This window comes from Pelophylax lessonae (genome assembly GCF_965119305.1).
Source record: "Pelophylax lessonae genome assembly, chromosome: 1".
NCBI classification, from domain to species: Eukaryota; Metazoa; Chordata; class Amphibia; order Anura; family Ranidae; genus Pelophylax; species Pelophylax lessonae.
The window spans coordinates 43,254,704-43,271,579 of NC_138768.1; the positions used below are offsets into that span (position 1 = coordinate 43,254,704).

Genomic DNA, 16,876 nt, shown 5'->3' on the forward strand with positions numbered 1-16,876 from the left:
AATTACCAGGAGCGACTACAAGCACCAAATGTATTTTTGCTGTAGAAGAGACGCTTGTGAGAGGACATGATAGCGATATACAAATACTTCAGTGGTGATCCCAGCATAGGGAAAAACTATTCAGTCTCAGGGAGCGCAAGAGGACATGAGGCCACACAATGAGATTGGAGGAGAAGCGATTTAACCTTAAGCTGCATAGGGGTTTTTTCACTGTCTGGGCAATAAGAATGTGGAACTCTCTTCCACAATTGGTGGTGTCAGCGAGGAGTATTGATACTTTTAAAAGACTCTTGGACGTGCATCTCAAAGAACACAATATACAGGGATATGGGAAATGATTATCGTCACTGTCACACGTACACCTACACAGGTTGAACTGAATGGACTATTGTCTTTATTCAACCTTAACTACTATGTTACATAGTTTTTTTTATTTGTATATCTGCTGTCTTCAGCTTTCTATACTGTTTCGAAAATGAACATTGTGTTAGAGTTTTTTCTTCCTATTCCAGCACTGGATGTAGAGTCCTGGCATATACTGTGTGACAGCTGATTGGAGGAAAGGCACCCCCCCCCCCCCACATAGGCAGAGGAAGGAAGAAACATGCAGAGATTTGCTGTGAATAGACCAGCTCTCTGCTAATCTATCTCTATGCACCCACCCCGACAAAAAATTTCAGCTGCTTTTATCTCCTGTGTTGGGAGAACTTGTCAGAAGTTATTATGATAATTACAGAGGAATGGAGCAGCAGAAAGACACAGGACTCAGGGCTTTGGAGAAAGATAAGTAAACACTACTGATATATGTGCTCAGGTCAAATTTTATGAATGGGGTTTACATCCACTTTAAGATAAACAAACAAAAAAAACACCTCCATGCAGCTCCCACCTTATATTTACTGTACCTGAGCCAGATCTCGATCCAGCACTTTGCTCAAGAACATCGGCTCTCTCAGCTCTCCCCCTCCCCACAGGGCAAATTTATAGCAGACGGAGTCATTGACAAATCCTGTGTCGAGGGGCGGGTTCGAACCGCAATGTCTGTGTCAATTGATGCACACGAGTGGCTCGGGATTGAGCCCACAAGTATGCCACAATAGGAAGAAGGTTCCCATGATGTCACACTGAGAAGAGGAGGAGCCAGGAGCAACAGCGGGGGACCTTAGTAGAGAAAGATTGGGGCTGCTCTGTGCAAAACCATCTGTGCACATATCAAGTAACTATAAAATAGGTTTACAATCACTTTATAGATGGAGTGAGGACAGGTTGGAACTTCTTTGAGTTTTTGGTGTTGTCTGGGTCTCTGCTGGAGAGATTTCCCCTTTCTTTTTGTCCCGGAGATTTTTGCCACCAGAACTGAAAGTGAAGGAAAATCCAAGATGTGGAAATGTCACCAGAACAAAGATAGACAGAAAATCTTCCATTGACATCTGTCCAAGAGTGGGGATACCTTACTTCGGAGAGATTATCTTTCACTTCCCTTTCTGTTTATTGGACAGGAAGTAAAGATCATTCTCCTCAATGTGAAACAGATGGACAAAACTTACTTTTTTTATTTTGCCTTCACTTTCTCTTCCAAAATGTGGCTTTAGATGTGCTTTAAAAGTGCACTTGATACATAACATGTGTAGTGTATGCCCTGAAGTGCAAATGTAAGCAATATATATTTATTTATTTTATTGAATGTTATTTGTATTCCTTTCCAGGACTTGTTGATGTATTTGTTACAATTGGTGCAAGCTCTGAAATACGAAAACTTTGAGGACATAAAGAACGGATTAGAACCGACAAAAAGGGACAGCCAAGGAACTATGTTGGATAGCATGATGACGTCGGGAATAAACCCTTCTGATGTGGAAAGGTGGGTTAGTCTGGATATCCAGCAACCATTAGAATACAGCCAACCAACAAACACAATTTCCTAGGTCCGATTTTGGTGTTGAAGTGGTTGTAAACCTCAGACATGAAATATGAACAAAAAATATCCCTCTATAGTGTGTAATTGTCTCAGTCCAGGACACTAAGGGGTTAATTTACTAAAACTGGAGAGTGCAAAATCTGGTGCAGCTCTGCATAGAAACCAATCCGCTTCCAGGTATTTTTTTTTTTGTCAAAGCTGAACTGAACAAGCTGAAGTTAGAAGCAGATTGGGTACCATGCACAGTTGCACCAGATTTTGCACTCTCCGGTGTTTGGCAATCAACCCCTAATGCAGGCCATACATGGGTTAAATTCAAAATACATTTTATTTTAAAAATCAGAAATTTTGCGTCTTTTGTGATCCAATAGTGCCACCATTGATTTCAAAATTCAACCAACTAAGCCTTCAATTTCACTTCATGTTGCTACAGAAATAAGTTTTCATGGCTGGGAATATTCTTTTTTTTCTGGGAATTTTCTTTTCTTGCACTTATGCGCATTTCTTTTTCGATTAAATTTCTCGCACGATTATCCCATCATTGATAAGAAATTGTTTGTTTTTCAAAAAATGTTCAACGTGCCCGATCATTGAAATTCGATGGCTGTGCAAAAATTGGACTTTGCTGCAGCCCACTAATGGTGCGCAATTCAAACAAAAAAGTTTAGGTAAGAATTTTGAAAGACCGTTCTTTCGAAATTTGACCCATGTATGGCCGGCCTAAGTATAATTTCTGCCTCCTGTTCTTCTGCTATCTGCAGGAATAACTTCTGACAGGTTTTCCTGACACCAAGAGGTAATGAGGTGACTGGGAGGGATCTCCAGCACACAGCCTGTGATTGACAGCCTCAGCTCTGTTCCTGTGTGCTATGTGAAGGGGAGTGTGTCCCTTCCCTTCAGTCAGCTCTAACTTAGCTCTGCAGAGTGTAACTTCAGCTCCCCGCCCCCTGCTTTTTGAAAACTCAGGCAAGCTGTATAAATTCTGGACTTTGAAGTGCTATAGAGAAGAGAATTCTGCAGATAAACATGTAAAATGTTTGTAGAATGATTTGGTTTATCTCTGTGTATCACCTGAGGCCAGTTACTTCACTTCGTATATGTAAGGGTTTACAGTGCAAAGACAAGGTGTTGGCGGGAGGGAAAGCTGCTCTGGGCACAATTCTTTACTGTAGGCATGGAGACACCTTCCTTGTGTTACAAAGGCTGACCAGAGTAGTCACAGCGGCATTGATTTTGGCAAGTGAGCTACTGCTCGGAATAGGATCCCCTGTGCTTGCACATCATGAATGGGAAGGGGGCGCAGTTTGGCATCTTTGCCCTGGGCAGTGGATGACCTTGTCCTGGCACTGAGGTTTTATATCCACTTTACTTTAGTTATTTCTGCAGTAAGACTGCAGCTGGTCCTTTTGCTGTTTGCTTCCATTGATTGAAATATTATTCACATCTAATACTAATAGAAGATCACAGAATTACAATGCCTTTAAAAATGATTCATACCCCTTGACATTTTCCACATTTTGTCAGGTTACAACCAAAAACGTAAATATATTTTACTGGGATTTTATGTGATAGACCGACAACAAAGTGGCACATAATTGTGAAATGGAAGGAAAATCATAAATGGTTTTCAAACTTTTTACAAATATCTGAAAAGTGTGGCATGCATTTTGAATTCAGCCCACTTTACCCCAAACTAAAATCTAGTGGAACAAATTGCCTTCAGAAGTCACCTGTGACGGAATCAACCCACAGTGTGATTGTGTGCTTCCATCAGTATACCACTTCCTCCAGTCTTGAACATAGATATCAGATATTTTAGCCACCCTGCATACAAGACTAGCCGACAATAGCTTGTATAAGATTTGGAAAAAATTCTTTATTGAACAAACTCACACAGAATATATACCACACAGGAGGACACCCCCCCCCCCCTTCTGATCAGATTACTCTAACAATACAAACTGTAACCAGAAACATGATTACCTGAGCTAAATAATTAGCCATCTGGACAGAAACAATAGGTAAATGGGAATCCACACCTAGACAATGTTATTAACATGCTAATTAACTCAGCACCTAAACCAGCCTGGGTGACCAGACTGGCCGGCAACTAGGCTAAAACAAAGTACATTGCACATTATCCGAAGTATAAACACAGAACACCTTATTAAACAGACAATAGGAGGAGACCTCAGTAGCAGACTGCCCGGCTCCGCTACTAACTAAAGACTGCCCGGCTCCGCTACTACCTACAGTAGTCTGAGGTAAAGCTCATACAAAGTTCCATCATTCTGATACAGTGGAATTAATGTATCATCGATTTTGTGGGGGATATTGTTAGTAAATATTATAAATAAAATTGGCGCTAAATTCAAAATGATCTGAATGAAAACATCTTAAAATGTATTACACATGACTACAATAAATAGTGGAAAATAAATCAATACAATAAAAATATTCAATATCCTGCAAATAATTCAATAAAGTGCTATAGTGCAAAAATAACGCGATCTATAAATGAATCACAAAATATGCCATTTCCATAGTAAATATTACTGTCCCATTTGAAGTAATCCAAACCACATTCTCAGTGTCCATTAAGTAGTTGTTCATCATTTTCTCAGTCACCCTGTGCCCCTAATAGACACGGGGTGACTTACACATAAGAGGGACCTGGGGAGCTGACACTGGGATTTCCCAACCTCTCTAAGGTAAGCTGGGTTCCACGGGCCCCCCCAACCAAAGTGACTCCCGTCACATTACCTAATTAGTAAATAGAGTCCGCCTGTGTGTAATGTAATCTCAGTATAAATACAGCTGTTCTTTGAAGCCCTCAGAGGTTTGTTAGAGAACCTTAGTGAACAAACAGCATCATGAAGGCCAAGGAACACACCAGACAGGTCAGGGATAAAGTTGTGGAGAAGTTTAAATCAGGGTTAGGTTATAAAAAAAAAATATATATCTTAAGCTTTAAACATCTCATAGTTTAAAGCTTGTTCAATCCATCATCCAAAATGGAAATACCGTATATACTCGAGTATAAGCCGAGTTTTTCAGCATGTTTTTTCATGCTGAAAATGCACCCCTCGGCTTATACTCGAGTCACTGACTGGAGTGTCTTTTTTAAAATGGCGCCGCTCGGCGCCGACGTGTCACTGCGCATGTGCCGCATGCCCGGAAATAGCCGAACGTGTTCGGCTTTTCCCGAGCACCGGTGGCGCATTTGCGGTGACGTATGGCGGCGCCGGGTGGCGCGATTTTTAAATCGAAGACGGCGCCTCACCGACAGGTAAGTGAGATGCCTCAGCAGCCCCTGTATTTCCTCATGCAGTGCTGCGGGCATGGTACAGACATTCTCCTGTACCATGCCCGCAGCACTGCATCTCCTGTGCAATGCCTGTAATTATTGTGCCATGCCTATACCTACTGTGCCATGCCTATACATACTGTGCCATGCCTCTAATTACTGTGCCATGCCTCTAATTACTGTGCCATGCCTCTAATTACTGTGCCATGCCTGTACATACTGTGCCATGCCTATACATACTGTGCCATGCCTCTAATTACTGTGCCATGCCTCTACCTACTGTGCCATGCCTATACCTACTGTGCCATGCCTATACCTACTGTGCCATGCCTATACATACTGTGCCATGCCTGTACTTACTGTGCCATGCCTGTACTTACTGTGCCATGCCTATACCATCACCTGTACTATGCCTATACCATGACCTGTGCCCTGCCTGTACCATGACCTGTGCCATGCCTGTACCATGACCTGTGCCATGCCTGTACTGTGACCTGTGCCATGCCTGTACTGTGACCTGTGCCATGCCTATACCTTCATCTGTGCCATGCCTGTACCATCACCTGTGCCCTGACCTGTGCCATGCCCTTACCATGACCTGTGCAATGCCTGTACTATGACCTGCGCTATCTCCTGTACCATGCACGCAGCCCCTGTTTTGTGTCTCGTGGTGGTCCAGTTGGGTCCAGTAGCTGCAGCATTTCCCACCCTAGGCTTATACTCGAGTCAATAAGTTTTCCCACTTTTTTCTGGCAAAAGTAGGGGTCTCGGCTTATATTCGGGTCGGCTTATACTCGAGTATATACGGTATGTATGGAACAACTGCACACCTACCAAGACATGGCCGTCCACCTAAACTGACCAGCCGGGCAAGGAGAGCGATAATCAGAGAAGCAGCCAAGAGACCCATGGTAACTCTGGAGGAGCTGCAGAGATCCACAGCTCAGGTGGGAGAATCTGTCCACAGGACAACTTTAGGCCTCATACACGCTGGATATTTTTACAGCGGCTGTTTTTGGCGTCCGATGTTTTTTTCTGCAGCCAATAAACTCCCCAGCATGTTCTCCTATGTGTCCATGCACACACAGGCTGTTATCAGCAGTTTTTGGCAGGGGTGTTTTCTGGCTGTAAAAAAACTCAGAACTAGTGGGTTTTTGGGATTTTTTTTTCAAATTTCTTAAATGGAATTTTTTTTTTTTCTTTCATTTTTTATTTTATTTTTTTTTTCTAGTGTATATGAGTTTTATAAGGGATAGGTTGGTGCTCTAAAACTCTGTGAGGTTGATTCACTAAAAGAGCAGACTGTTCACCCACTGTGTTCTCCTATTCGTGTCCCACAGAGTTCACTGTTTTTTAAAGTTTTTTTCTGACATTGTGCAGTGTCTTTTCATTGGTGATGTTGTTTCCTATTGCAGTTCTCAAATCATATCGAGCCCCCTACCACCTTCCTCATCCCCGGCATCCTCTTCTAAGGGCAAGGATGGGCTGGAAGCTGAAAATCTCGAAGTAAGTTGCTGCGGTCCTGTACTAAAGATGTCTTTGATTTCTTGGATTTAAAAAAAAAAAAAAAAAAACAAGTAGTATAGGTAGATATGCAGATGCAATACATACATGGGACCTGCCAAAGAATATGTATTTCTGTTCATTCAGTCCTGAGATTTACACTGCTGTGCCACACAGTGCCACACAGTACAGCCAAATGGATGACACCACTTACTGAATTACAGTTATGGAATGCAGTGGTGTCATCTCCCAGCCCTTAGTCTGCTGATTTGACATTGAAAGAACAGCGGATAGATGAAGTCACCCCTCTGCTCATTTTGCTCACTGTGCTCTCTCTATCAGCTTTTTCCTTGTTTACGTATTTGTATGCAGCACATTGATTGTATATATATTGTAGATATGGACAACATGTGTGTTTTTTTTGTTTTTTTTTTTGTTTTTCTTTCTCCCCTGACATTCGCATTAAGAAAACGTTGTACAGTGAGGCATGATGCCAATTTGGCAAACATAATGAGAAATAATAAAAAAAAAAAATGTATATATGTATAATGTGTGTGTGTGTGTGTGTGTGTATCCAATTCCTCCTGTATTGAATTGTATTGTAACTGTATTGTCTTCCCTCACATTGTAAAGTGCTGCACAAATTGTTGGCGCAATATAGATCCTGTATAAAAATAATAATATGTGTGTATGTGTACATATATGTGTGTATTTTATTTATATATATATATATATATATATATATATACATACACACACACACACACACACACACAGGAAACTATTCCCCCCCCCCCCTTTTTAGTGCATGGGCACAACATAACCCTCTGTCTGCATATTTATGTCGTCATCAGTTTACTTAGCACTTTACTATTTATTCACATCAGTCTCTGCCCTGGAAGCTTACAATCCAAAGTCTCTATCTCACACGCCCATATATGTGTGTGTATATGTATGTGTATGTATATATATATATATATATATGGCCCAATTTAGACAGGATTACCCTACCAGCCAGACAAGTGACCTACCAACATGTCCTTGGAATGTGGCATGACACCAAAATCCCCAGAAACTTCCCCAAAACTTCCCACACAAGCACGTGAAGAACATGCAAACTCCTTGTAGATAGTGTCCTGGTGAGGATTTGTACTACGGACTCCTGATGCTGTCGCTTGGCAGTAAATGACAATGTGGGGCAGATTTTAATGGCGGGCAGTAATGTAAGCAGTAAATTTCTGATTTAGGTAATATCAAAAATGCAGCATTCACTGTCTGGATTGGATGTGTTCATTGCCAAAGCCTTTAATTGAGCCTGTTTTTGGCCTGGACCAGCCTGGCCACAGCAAATGTATATGGCTCACTCATGAGATCACATTTTCCTTTAAGCAGGCATGAATGCACCTGTAGGCTTCCCCTTGTGTGATGGAGAACACTGAAGTACTGGAGTAGATCTACAGTATGTGCTGGCAAAAAGATCTGCTTAATTAAGACATAGAAGCACTATTGGCCCCTAACCACTTCTATATTGGGGACTTTTACCCCCTTCCTGCCCAGGCCAATTTTCAGCAGCGTGGTCATACAACACTGTACCTATATGACATTTTTATCATGTTGTCCACACAAATAGAGCTTTCTTTTGGTGGTATTTATTCACCACTGGGTTTTTTATTTTTTGCTAAACAAACAAAAGAAAAACAATGTTTCTTTTATCTTGTGTTAAAAAAAATTGTGCAAATAAGTAATTTCTCTTACGTCCTCCGACAGTCGCCGCCTCTTCATATTCGTCACAATGGGGTATTAGACTTTGCTCCGAAGGAGTAGCTAGGCAACAGAATATGTTAACATTAAAGCTTTTAACATATCCCACCCTCAAGGGGTGGTCCCCTCAGTCAATACCCTCCTACTTCCTGCAACCATATCTCAGTTTTAATGTCTAGCTTGTCAGGAGTGGCTGGCTTTTCCTGTGCTGGGGCTTTCTGCCCCAGACTCTTTCTTCTTTTTGAAATTTTGTTTGAGTTTTTCTCTCTACCTTTACTTAGCTGTTATTTTTGTCAGCTTTAGTTAGTTCTTCTGATGAAGAGGATCATGCGGGCTGGGTCTCGGGCTGATCCCCCCTGGTCGCAGGTCGTGGGTCAGTGGCTTCCCAGCTTGCCATCGAGCGTTCAGCCAGGTAACGCTCCTGGCACAGTGAACGACCCATCCCTGTTCGGTGCAGGGATGATTGGTGAGGTGGCTACCTCACTGGACGCTGTGCGGTTTCTTAACCCACATTTGGTGCGTCTTGAATTGCGACTCTCCCTGCCTCATGTGCAGCGGCTTGTTCGCCTGTGCGGGTCCCCCACGCCATTGAGAGGTAAGTGTATCTATGTGGGGACCTGTCTGTCTGGGGGGGTGTCAGTCTGGGACTGTGTAACCTGCCTCTATTCACGCTGCTTGTCTCCCTATCTCTCGGCTGCATGCTGTGGGCTGCAAGGGGGGGAGGGGGGGAGCTGTGTGACACTGTGTGTGTCAGTCTGGTCAGTCTGGTCAGTGTGAGAAGCTGTGTGCTGTGGGGCATGTTTTTTTGGCATGTTTGGGCATATACAGCGATCGCTGCTGCGATCTGACATGTATTCCTATACAAGGATGTCACGTGTGCTTTGCTGCACTGTGGAGCGGCGGTTTCGGCGCCAAACGGCGCCATTTTGCCTACACTCGATCCGGCCGCATGTTTTACATGCATGGCGGCCATTTTCTTGTAGCCTCCATAGGCTTTCATAGAGCGCCCTGGCAGCATCACTTCCTCTTTCCAGGAACACCGATCGAGGCAGCAGCAGCGGCGAGGGTCTCCTCAGGTTTTATCCTTCTGTTCTTGCTATCCATTGCCTGTGTTCAGTTTGCATATTCCCTGTGGGGGTCTCATTGTGCTTGAGTGTGGTGCGGTGGGCTGCGCTTGCCGCGCTTGCTTAAAGGGGCAGTTAACCCTTTATTGTCTGGCATTACAGGGGCAATGGATTCTCAGGAGGGCAAATTTCCTACCGCCTTGGTGGAAAGCCAGGGGACCGCTGTTTCCCCCCCAGGGGGGGATTTAGCCACTATTGTGGCTGGCCTTGCTGCTCAGGTGCAGATGCTGGTGGCTGCTCAATCTACTAAAAGACCCAGAATTGCTCTTTCCTCTGATTCTGAGGGTGAAGGTGATGGGGTTATTATGGCGGGGGCCTCCTTATCGGGGTCCCGCTCCTCCCTAGATCTAGTGGGGTCCGAGGTGGAGACTGAAGTTGAGGGGGTTGATAATTCTCCCCCTGGCTCGCCTGAAGAGCTTGCAATCATGGATGAATTGATTGCTTCCATTAAACAAACACTGCGTTTGCAGGATGAAGTGTGTCCCCCCGCTGCCTTGGCGGCCTATGGGACGCAGAGGAAACGCAGGACGCCGCAGGTTTTTCCCTGCAATGATGATTTTCAGCGCGCTGTTAAGGATCAATGGCGCAATCTGCGCAAACCTTTTGCTGTGCCAAGTAGGTTCAAGCTGCGTTATCCTTCCCGCCTTCCACTGATGAACGGTGGTGTGTACCTCCCCCAGTGGATCACGCAATTGCGGTTTTAAACAAGGCCACTGCGATTCCTGCAGAGGATTCCCCTGTGTTCCGTGATGCCACGGATAGGAGACTGGAGTCTCTTGCCCGTCATACTTATTCTGTTACGGGTTCTATGCTTAAAGCTCTGTTTGCTTCTCTCATGGCGGCCCAGGCGATCGCAAGTTGGACGCAGATGCTTAGGCGCGTCCTAGTGGCCGACTCGGCCTCGCCGGCGACCCTGGATATGGTGGATCAAATCCACCAGGGTGTCATGTATCTGTGTGATGCGGACCTGGACCTGATTCCATTGGCTGCGCGTGTGCACAGCGTGGCGGTGTTGTCTCGCCGCCTGGTTTGGTTAAAATGTTGGTCGGTGGACCAATCTTCACGTAAGACCTTAGCCAACCTGCCTTATGATGGGTCTCGCCTTTTTGGGGAGTCCTTGGATGTGTTGATTAAGGGGATCACCGGGGGTAAGAGCACTCTCTTGCCCCATTTCCCCAAGGCTAAGGGGGCTTCTGGGAAGAAGCATGCTAATTTTCGGCCCCCTCAGGGGTCCTTTCGTGCCTTTCGGCCGCACTACAAGGGCAAGCCGTTCAAAGGTCAAGGCTCTCAGAAGAAGCCCTGGTCTGGGAAACAGAAGTCCGGCCAATCCGGATCTGCAGCCCATAACAGTTTGGCCTGAAGGGGCGCCCTCACCCAGTTTTGGGGTGGGGGGACGCTTGCTCGGTTTTCTTCAACCCTGGTTGACCCGTGTGCGGGACAGATGGGTTCAGGAGATCGTTCGATCTGGTTACAAGATCGAGTTTCTCTCTCGGCCGGAGAGCAGATTTTTTCCCTCAAATCTTCAACTGTCTCCGGAGCGGTGCGGGACCTGAGGGCTCAGGGAGTGGTGGTTCCGGTGCCTCATCGGGACAGATTTCGGGGGTTTTATTCCAATCTGTTCCCCGTGCCCAGAAAGGAGGGCAAGGTTCGTCCAATTCTGGACTTGAAGGCTCTGAACCGCTCTGTGCGGGTTCGCAAGTTCCGCATGGAATCCCTGCGGTCGGTGGTGGCTGCCCTGGTTCCGGGGGAATTCATGGCCTCCATCGATTTGAAGGATGCGTATCTTCACATCCCCATTTTCGAGGGTCACCAGAGGTTCCTTCGATTTGCCATTGCGGAGGATCACTACCAGTTCTTGGCGTTGCCTTTTGGCCTCGCCTCGGCTCCGCGGGTCTTCACCAAGGTGCTTGCACCGGTTCTGGCATTATTGAGGGCCCAGGGCGTTTCTGTCCTGGGGTATCTGGACGACATTCTGGTTCGGTCTGCGACCAGCCAGGGTCTGGAGAAGGACCTGGCTGTCACGATGAAACTCTGCAGGAGTTTGGTTGGACGATAGATTTTCCAAAGTCGACACTGAGTCCGTCGGTTCGTCTTCCCTACCTGGGAATGATTCTGGACTCGGTGCAGGCGAAGGTCTTCCTGCCGGAAGACAAACTCAGAACTCTTCAGGAGGAAGTCAGGTCCCTCAGGGACGTTCCGCGCTCGTCTCTGCGGACGTGCATGAGATGTCTGGGATTTATGGTCTCGGCCTTCGAGGCGATTCCCTTCGCCCAGTTTCACACGCGGGGTCTCCAAGCGGAGATCCTGTCCAGGTGGGACGGGCGACCTCAATCTCTGGATCTTCAGATCTCGTTGAGTCATCGCACCAGAAGAAACCTTCTGTGGTGGCTCCAGTCCCCGATGGTGTCCGGGGGCAAGTCGTTTCGTCCTGTCTCGTGGACGGTGATCACCACGGATGCCAGCCTGTCGGGCTGGGGTGGTGTTCTGGGCGTTCTGTCCGCCCAGGGAACTTGGTCGGAGGGGGAGTCTTCCCTTCCGATCAACATTCTGGAATTGCGTGCGATAAATCTCTGTCTTCATCGCTGGACGGACCGGCTGCAGGGCTGCCCGGTTCGGGTGCAGACGGACAATGCCACGGCGGTGGCCTACATCAACCACCAAGGGGGCACCAGGAGTGCCCGAGCGGCTCGAGAAGTGGCCGACATTCTGTCTTGGGCCGAGACTCATGTCCCGGCGATAACGGCGGTTCACATTCCGGGAGTGGAGAATTGGCAGGCGGACTATCTGAGTCGCCAGACCCTGGATCAGGGGGAATGGTCTCTCCACCCGGCTGTCTTCCAGATGTTGTGCGCGAAGTGGGGTCTTCCAGATGTGGACCTGTTCGCGTCTCGTCTCAACAACAAGGTGAAAAGGTTCGTGGCAAGGACGCGCGACCTTCGGGCAGACGCGTCGGACGCGTTAGTGGCCCCGTGGCATCAGTACAGGCTGATGTACGCGTTTCCACCGATTCAGTTGCTGTCCAGGTTCCTTCGCAGGTTACACTTGGAACGCAGCACGGTGATTCTTGTGGCACCGGACTGGCCTCGCCGGTCCTGGTACGCAGACCTCGTGAATCTGGCGGTCGACGCTCCGTGGCGTCTGCCTCTTCGAGACGATCTACTGTCTCAAGGACCGATATTCCATCCTGCTTTACAGTCGCTGGCTTTGACGGCCTGGCTGTTGAGACCGAGGTCCTGAAGGAGAGGGGTCTCTCTCCAGAGGTCGTTCATACTTTGATCAACGCAAAGAAGTCTTCCTCGGGGAAGGTTTATTACCGTACTTGGAAGGCCTATTTTGCCTGGTGTGAGTCCAGGGGGTTTTCACCCCGCACGTACTCAGTTTCACGTGTGCTGTCTTTTCTTCAAACGGGTGTTGATCAGCGTTTGGCGCTGGCTACGATAAAGGGTCAGGTGTCTGCACTGGCCGTTCTGTTTCAACGTCCCGTGGCTTCCAACTCCTTGGTTGGCACTTTTGTTCAGGGTGTGCGGCATCTGGTTCCTCCTAGGAGGGATCCTTTGCCCCCTTGGGACTTGAATCTCGTTCTGTCTGTGTTGCAACGTGCTCCTTTTGAACAGATCAGGGAGATCTCGTTGTCTATGTTGTCCAAAAAGGTCGCCTTTTTGGTGGCGATCACTTCGGCTCGCAGAGTGTCGGAGATGGCAGCTTTGTCCTGCAAGTCTCCGTACCTGGTTGTTCATTTGGATAAGGTGGTCTTGCGACCTAATCCTTCTTTTCTTCCGAAACGAGTTTCGGAATTCCATCTTAATGAGGATATTGTCTTACCTTCGCTGTGCGCGAAGCCTAAACATCCAAAGGAGGTGAGATTGCATTCTCTGGATGTTGTTCGGGCGATAAGGGTTTACCTTAAATCGACTGAGTCTTTTCGAAAGACGGACTCCTTGTTTGTTCTTCCAGAGGGTCCTCGGAAGGGCATGGCGGCTTCGGCCTCTACCATCGCAAAATAGATCAGGCAGACCATTGCACAGGCCTATGCTTTGCAGGGGAAGGTTCCCCCTGTGCCTGTGAAGGCGCACTCTACTAGATCTTTGAGTACGTCTTGGGCCTGTCGTCATGGGGCTTCTGTAGCCCAGGTGTGTAAGGCGGCAACCTGGTCGACCGTACACACGTTCACAAGATTCTACAAAGTAGATGTTCAGGCATCGGCAGATGCTTCCTTTGGCCGCAAGGTTCTTAGTGCGGCAGTTCCCTAGGGTCCCTTGTTGGGGACCTCTGGCTGTTGGGATAAGTTTTGTATCCCCTGTTTTTTTGTCTTTTCCTGGGTTGTTGCTCCTGTTGAGCACTTGTTTTTTTCTGTTGCCCAGCTGGTTTCCTTCCTTTGGTAAGGTTCCTTTCTTTGATGCGGAGACTGCGTTGCCTTTCGGCGCGGATGCGTTTCCCACCCCTCATGTTTGCACTGCTTTGGGACGTCCCCATATGTGACGAATATGAAGAGGCGGCGACTGTCGGAGGACGTAAGAGAAAACGGAATTTTTGTAAAATCTTACCTGTAAAATTCCTTTCTCTGAGTCCTCCGACAGTCGCCGCCCCCGCCCCTCTTTTGGGGTTTGGTTGTATACTCTACTGCTATTCCACTAAAACTGAGATATGTTTGCAGGAAGTAGGAGGGTATTGACTGAGGGGACCACCCCTTGAGGGTGGGATATGTTAAAAGCTTTAATGTTAACATATTCTGTTGCCTAGCTACTCCTTCGGAGCAAAGTCTAATACCCCATATGTGACGAATATGAAGAGGCGGCGACTGTCGGAGGACTCAGAGAAAGGAATTTTACAGGTAAGATTTTACAAAAATTCCGTTTTTTCCCCTTCACTGATGTGCGCTGATGAGGCGGCACCGATATGCTGCAATAATATGCTATACTGATGATACTCATGATGCTGCTCTGATGGGCGGCACTGATGGATAGTGATGGGACTGCACTGATGATCAGTGCTTTGATTATCGGTGTACATGTTCCCTGTTAGACTTGCCGGTTACTGGCTCTTCTCACGCTGTGACAGCTCGTGAGGAAACTACTGCCGATAACCGGCAACTGTGTTTACATTGTGATCCGCTCTGACTGGACACAGCTGATCACATGGTAAATGGCCACTGTGATTGGCCCTTTACTTCCAATCTGTGATCAGTAGTGTCTGAAGGACACAGCGATCACAGAGCGCGTCGGATGCGCACCCCAGGGGCCGTGGTTCCAGGAGGACATCCATGGACGCCCTCCTGGAACAACAGAGCCGCACTGTAGCCGTCTTTCAGCTATAGCGCGGTAATGAAGTAGTCAAAGTAGAACTTTACCTATAACAGTTTGATAACAATTAATATTCTATAACAAAACATGCATTCCACATTTACAATTAAAAAAAAATGTGTATGCTGTAAATTGCCTCCAGCATTGCTCCTCTTTCTGCTTGCTGGAGGCCACCATTGGACACCCCCCCCCCCCCGACTCAAAATGATATGCCACCTTCTGCAATTTAAACATGATGTACATTTCCAGCAATGATTGTATGTCTTGGATCAGATAGAGAGGGAAGCGAACAGAAGCTTTACAGTGTTGAAGTTCACAGGCTGCCCATGAGGGAGATAGGAGAGAATATTAGGGAGATAAGATAAGGCACTATCCTTGTATGTTTAACTCTTTTGTGTCTTCTGGCAGCAGAATTTGTCCTGTCACCTCTCCTGCTTTTCTTTTCTCCCTCCATATTCTGTCCTTCCTACGCACAGTCTGTGTCATTCCTGTAGCTTTCTTCATCCTTCAGCAACAGTAAATCTTAAAACTGTCAGCTGATCGGCCTCTAGTGGTTCTGACTTTAGGCACAGTGCCAGAATTAGAGAGCAACTGAACATGTGCAGAGCAGGGTGAGACAGTTTATTATAGGATTTTGAAGAGTATAGGGACTTCTTTTTAATGTGTTACATAGTTATACCTGCAAAGCCTGAAGTTACATAGTTACATAGTAGTTGAGGTTGAATAAAGACAATAGTCCACCCAGATCAACCTGTGTAGGTGTGTATGGATGTATTCTTTTCCCATACTCCTGAATGTTGTGATCTTTGAGATGTTCGTCCAAGAGTCTTTTAAAAGTAGCCATACTCCCCGCAGTTACTACCATTTGTACAAGAGAGTTCCACAATCTTATTGCCCTTACTGTAAAAAACCTCTTACGTAGCCTGAGGTTAAATCGCTTCTCCTCTAATCGCATTGAATGGCCATGTGTCCTCTTACATTCCTTGCGACTGAATAGTTTTTTTTCTATGCTGAAATCACAGTTGAGGTATTCGTAAATTACTATCATGTCCCTTCTCAGGCGTCTCCTCTTCAGGGAGAAAAAATCAAGCGCTTGTATGCGCTCCTCATAATTTAGGTCCTCCAATCCCCTAATTAGTTAAATATCCCTTCTCTGGACTCTCTCCAGTTCCAACACATCCTTTCTGAGGATTGGTGACCAGAACTGGACAGAATACTCCAGATGTGGTCGGACCAGGGTTTTATAAAGTGGTGGGATTATAGTTTTATCTCTGGAATAAATCTCCTTCCTTATGCATGCCAATATTCTGCCGGCTTTGGCAGCTGCAGCTTGACATCGCATGCTATTGCTTAGTCCAGGGATTCCCAAACTACGGCCCTGCAGTTCAGGAACTACAATTCCCATCATGCCTAGTCATGTATGTAAATGTCAGAGTTTTACAATGCCTCATGGGATGGGATATGTAGATCTGCAAGAGCTGCAGGGCTGTAGTTTGGGAATCTCTGGCTTATTCTATCTTCTACTAAGACTTCCAGATCTTTCTCCATTCTTGATTCCCCCAGAGGTCACAATCCCCCCCCAAAAGCATACTTAATTTTCTGACAAAAGTTCCACTTTAAATTACACAATATGGAGAAATAACCATTTCCAAAGCGGAAGTAAATACCTAGATATAAGAGGAGTTCTTGGGAACGGGAGAAAGCAAAGCCCACTCCATATACCTCTGTGGCATTAGACCTCTGAAGTCTGATAGAGCACAATGTGATGTAAAATGGTAGGGAGGGTAATGTGCTTATAGATTTAAGTATTTAGACACACTTTTGATTTTACTTGCAAAAGTTTTTATTTTGTAAGACATATGTAGAATAATAACATACAATCTCAGGAAATATTGCATAAGAAAGGTATACAATGTGTCATATACAGAGCCCACTCGGGAAGGGACTTTGTAATGATAACAAT

The 16,876-nt window shown here is 46.2% G+C and overlaps 1 protein-coding gene across 1 annotated transcript in view; it reads left to right on the plus strand.

The window, feature by feature from the left end:
• The window catches only part of PIK3C3 (phosphatidylinositol 3-kinase catalytic subunit type 3), a 389,362-nt gene that overhangs the window by 127,274 nt on the left and 245,212 nt on the right, over nucleotides 1-16,876 (plus strand). Inside the window, exons 11-12 of the mRNA XM_082248227.1 lie at nucleotides 1,707-1,861; nucleotides 6,641-6,731. Coding sequence (XP_082104353.1) covers nucleotides 1,707-1,861; nucleotides 6,641-6,731 — 246 coding nt within the window. The remainder of the gene's footprint in view (nucleotides 1-1,706; nucleotides 1,862-6,640; nucleotides 6,732-16,876) is intronic.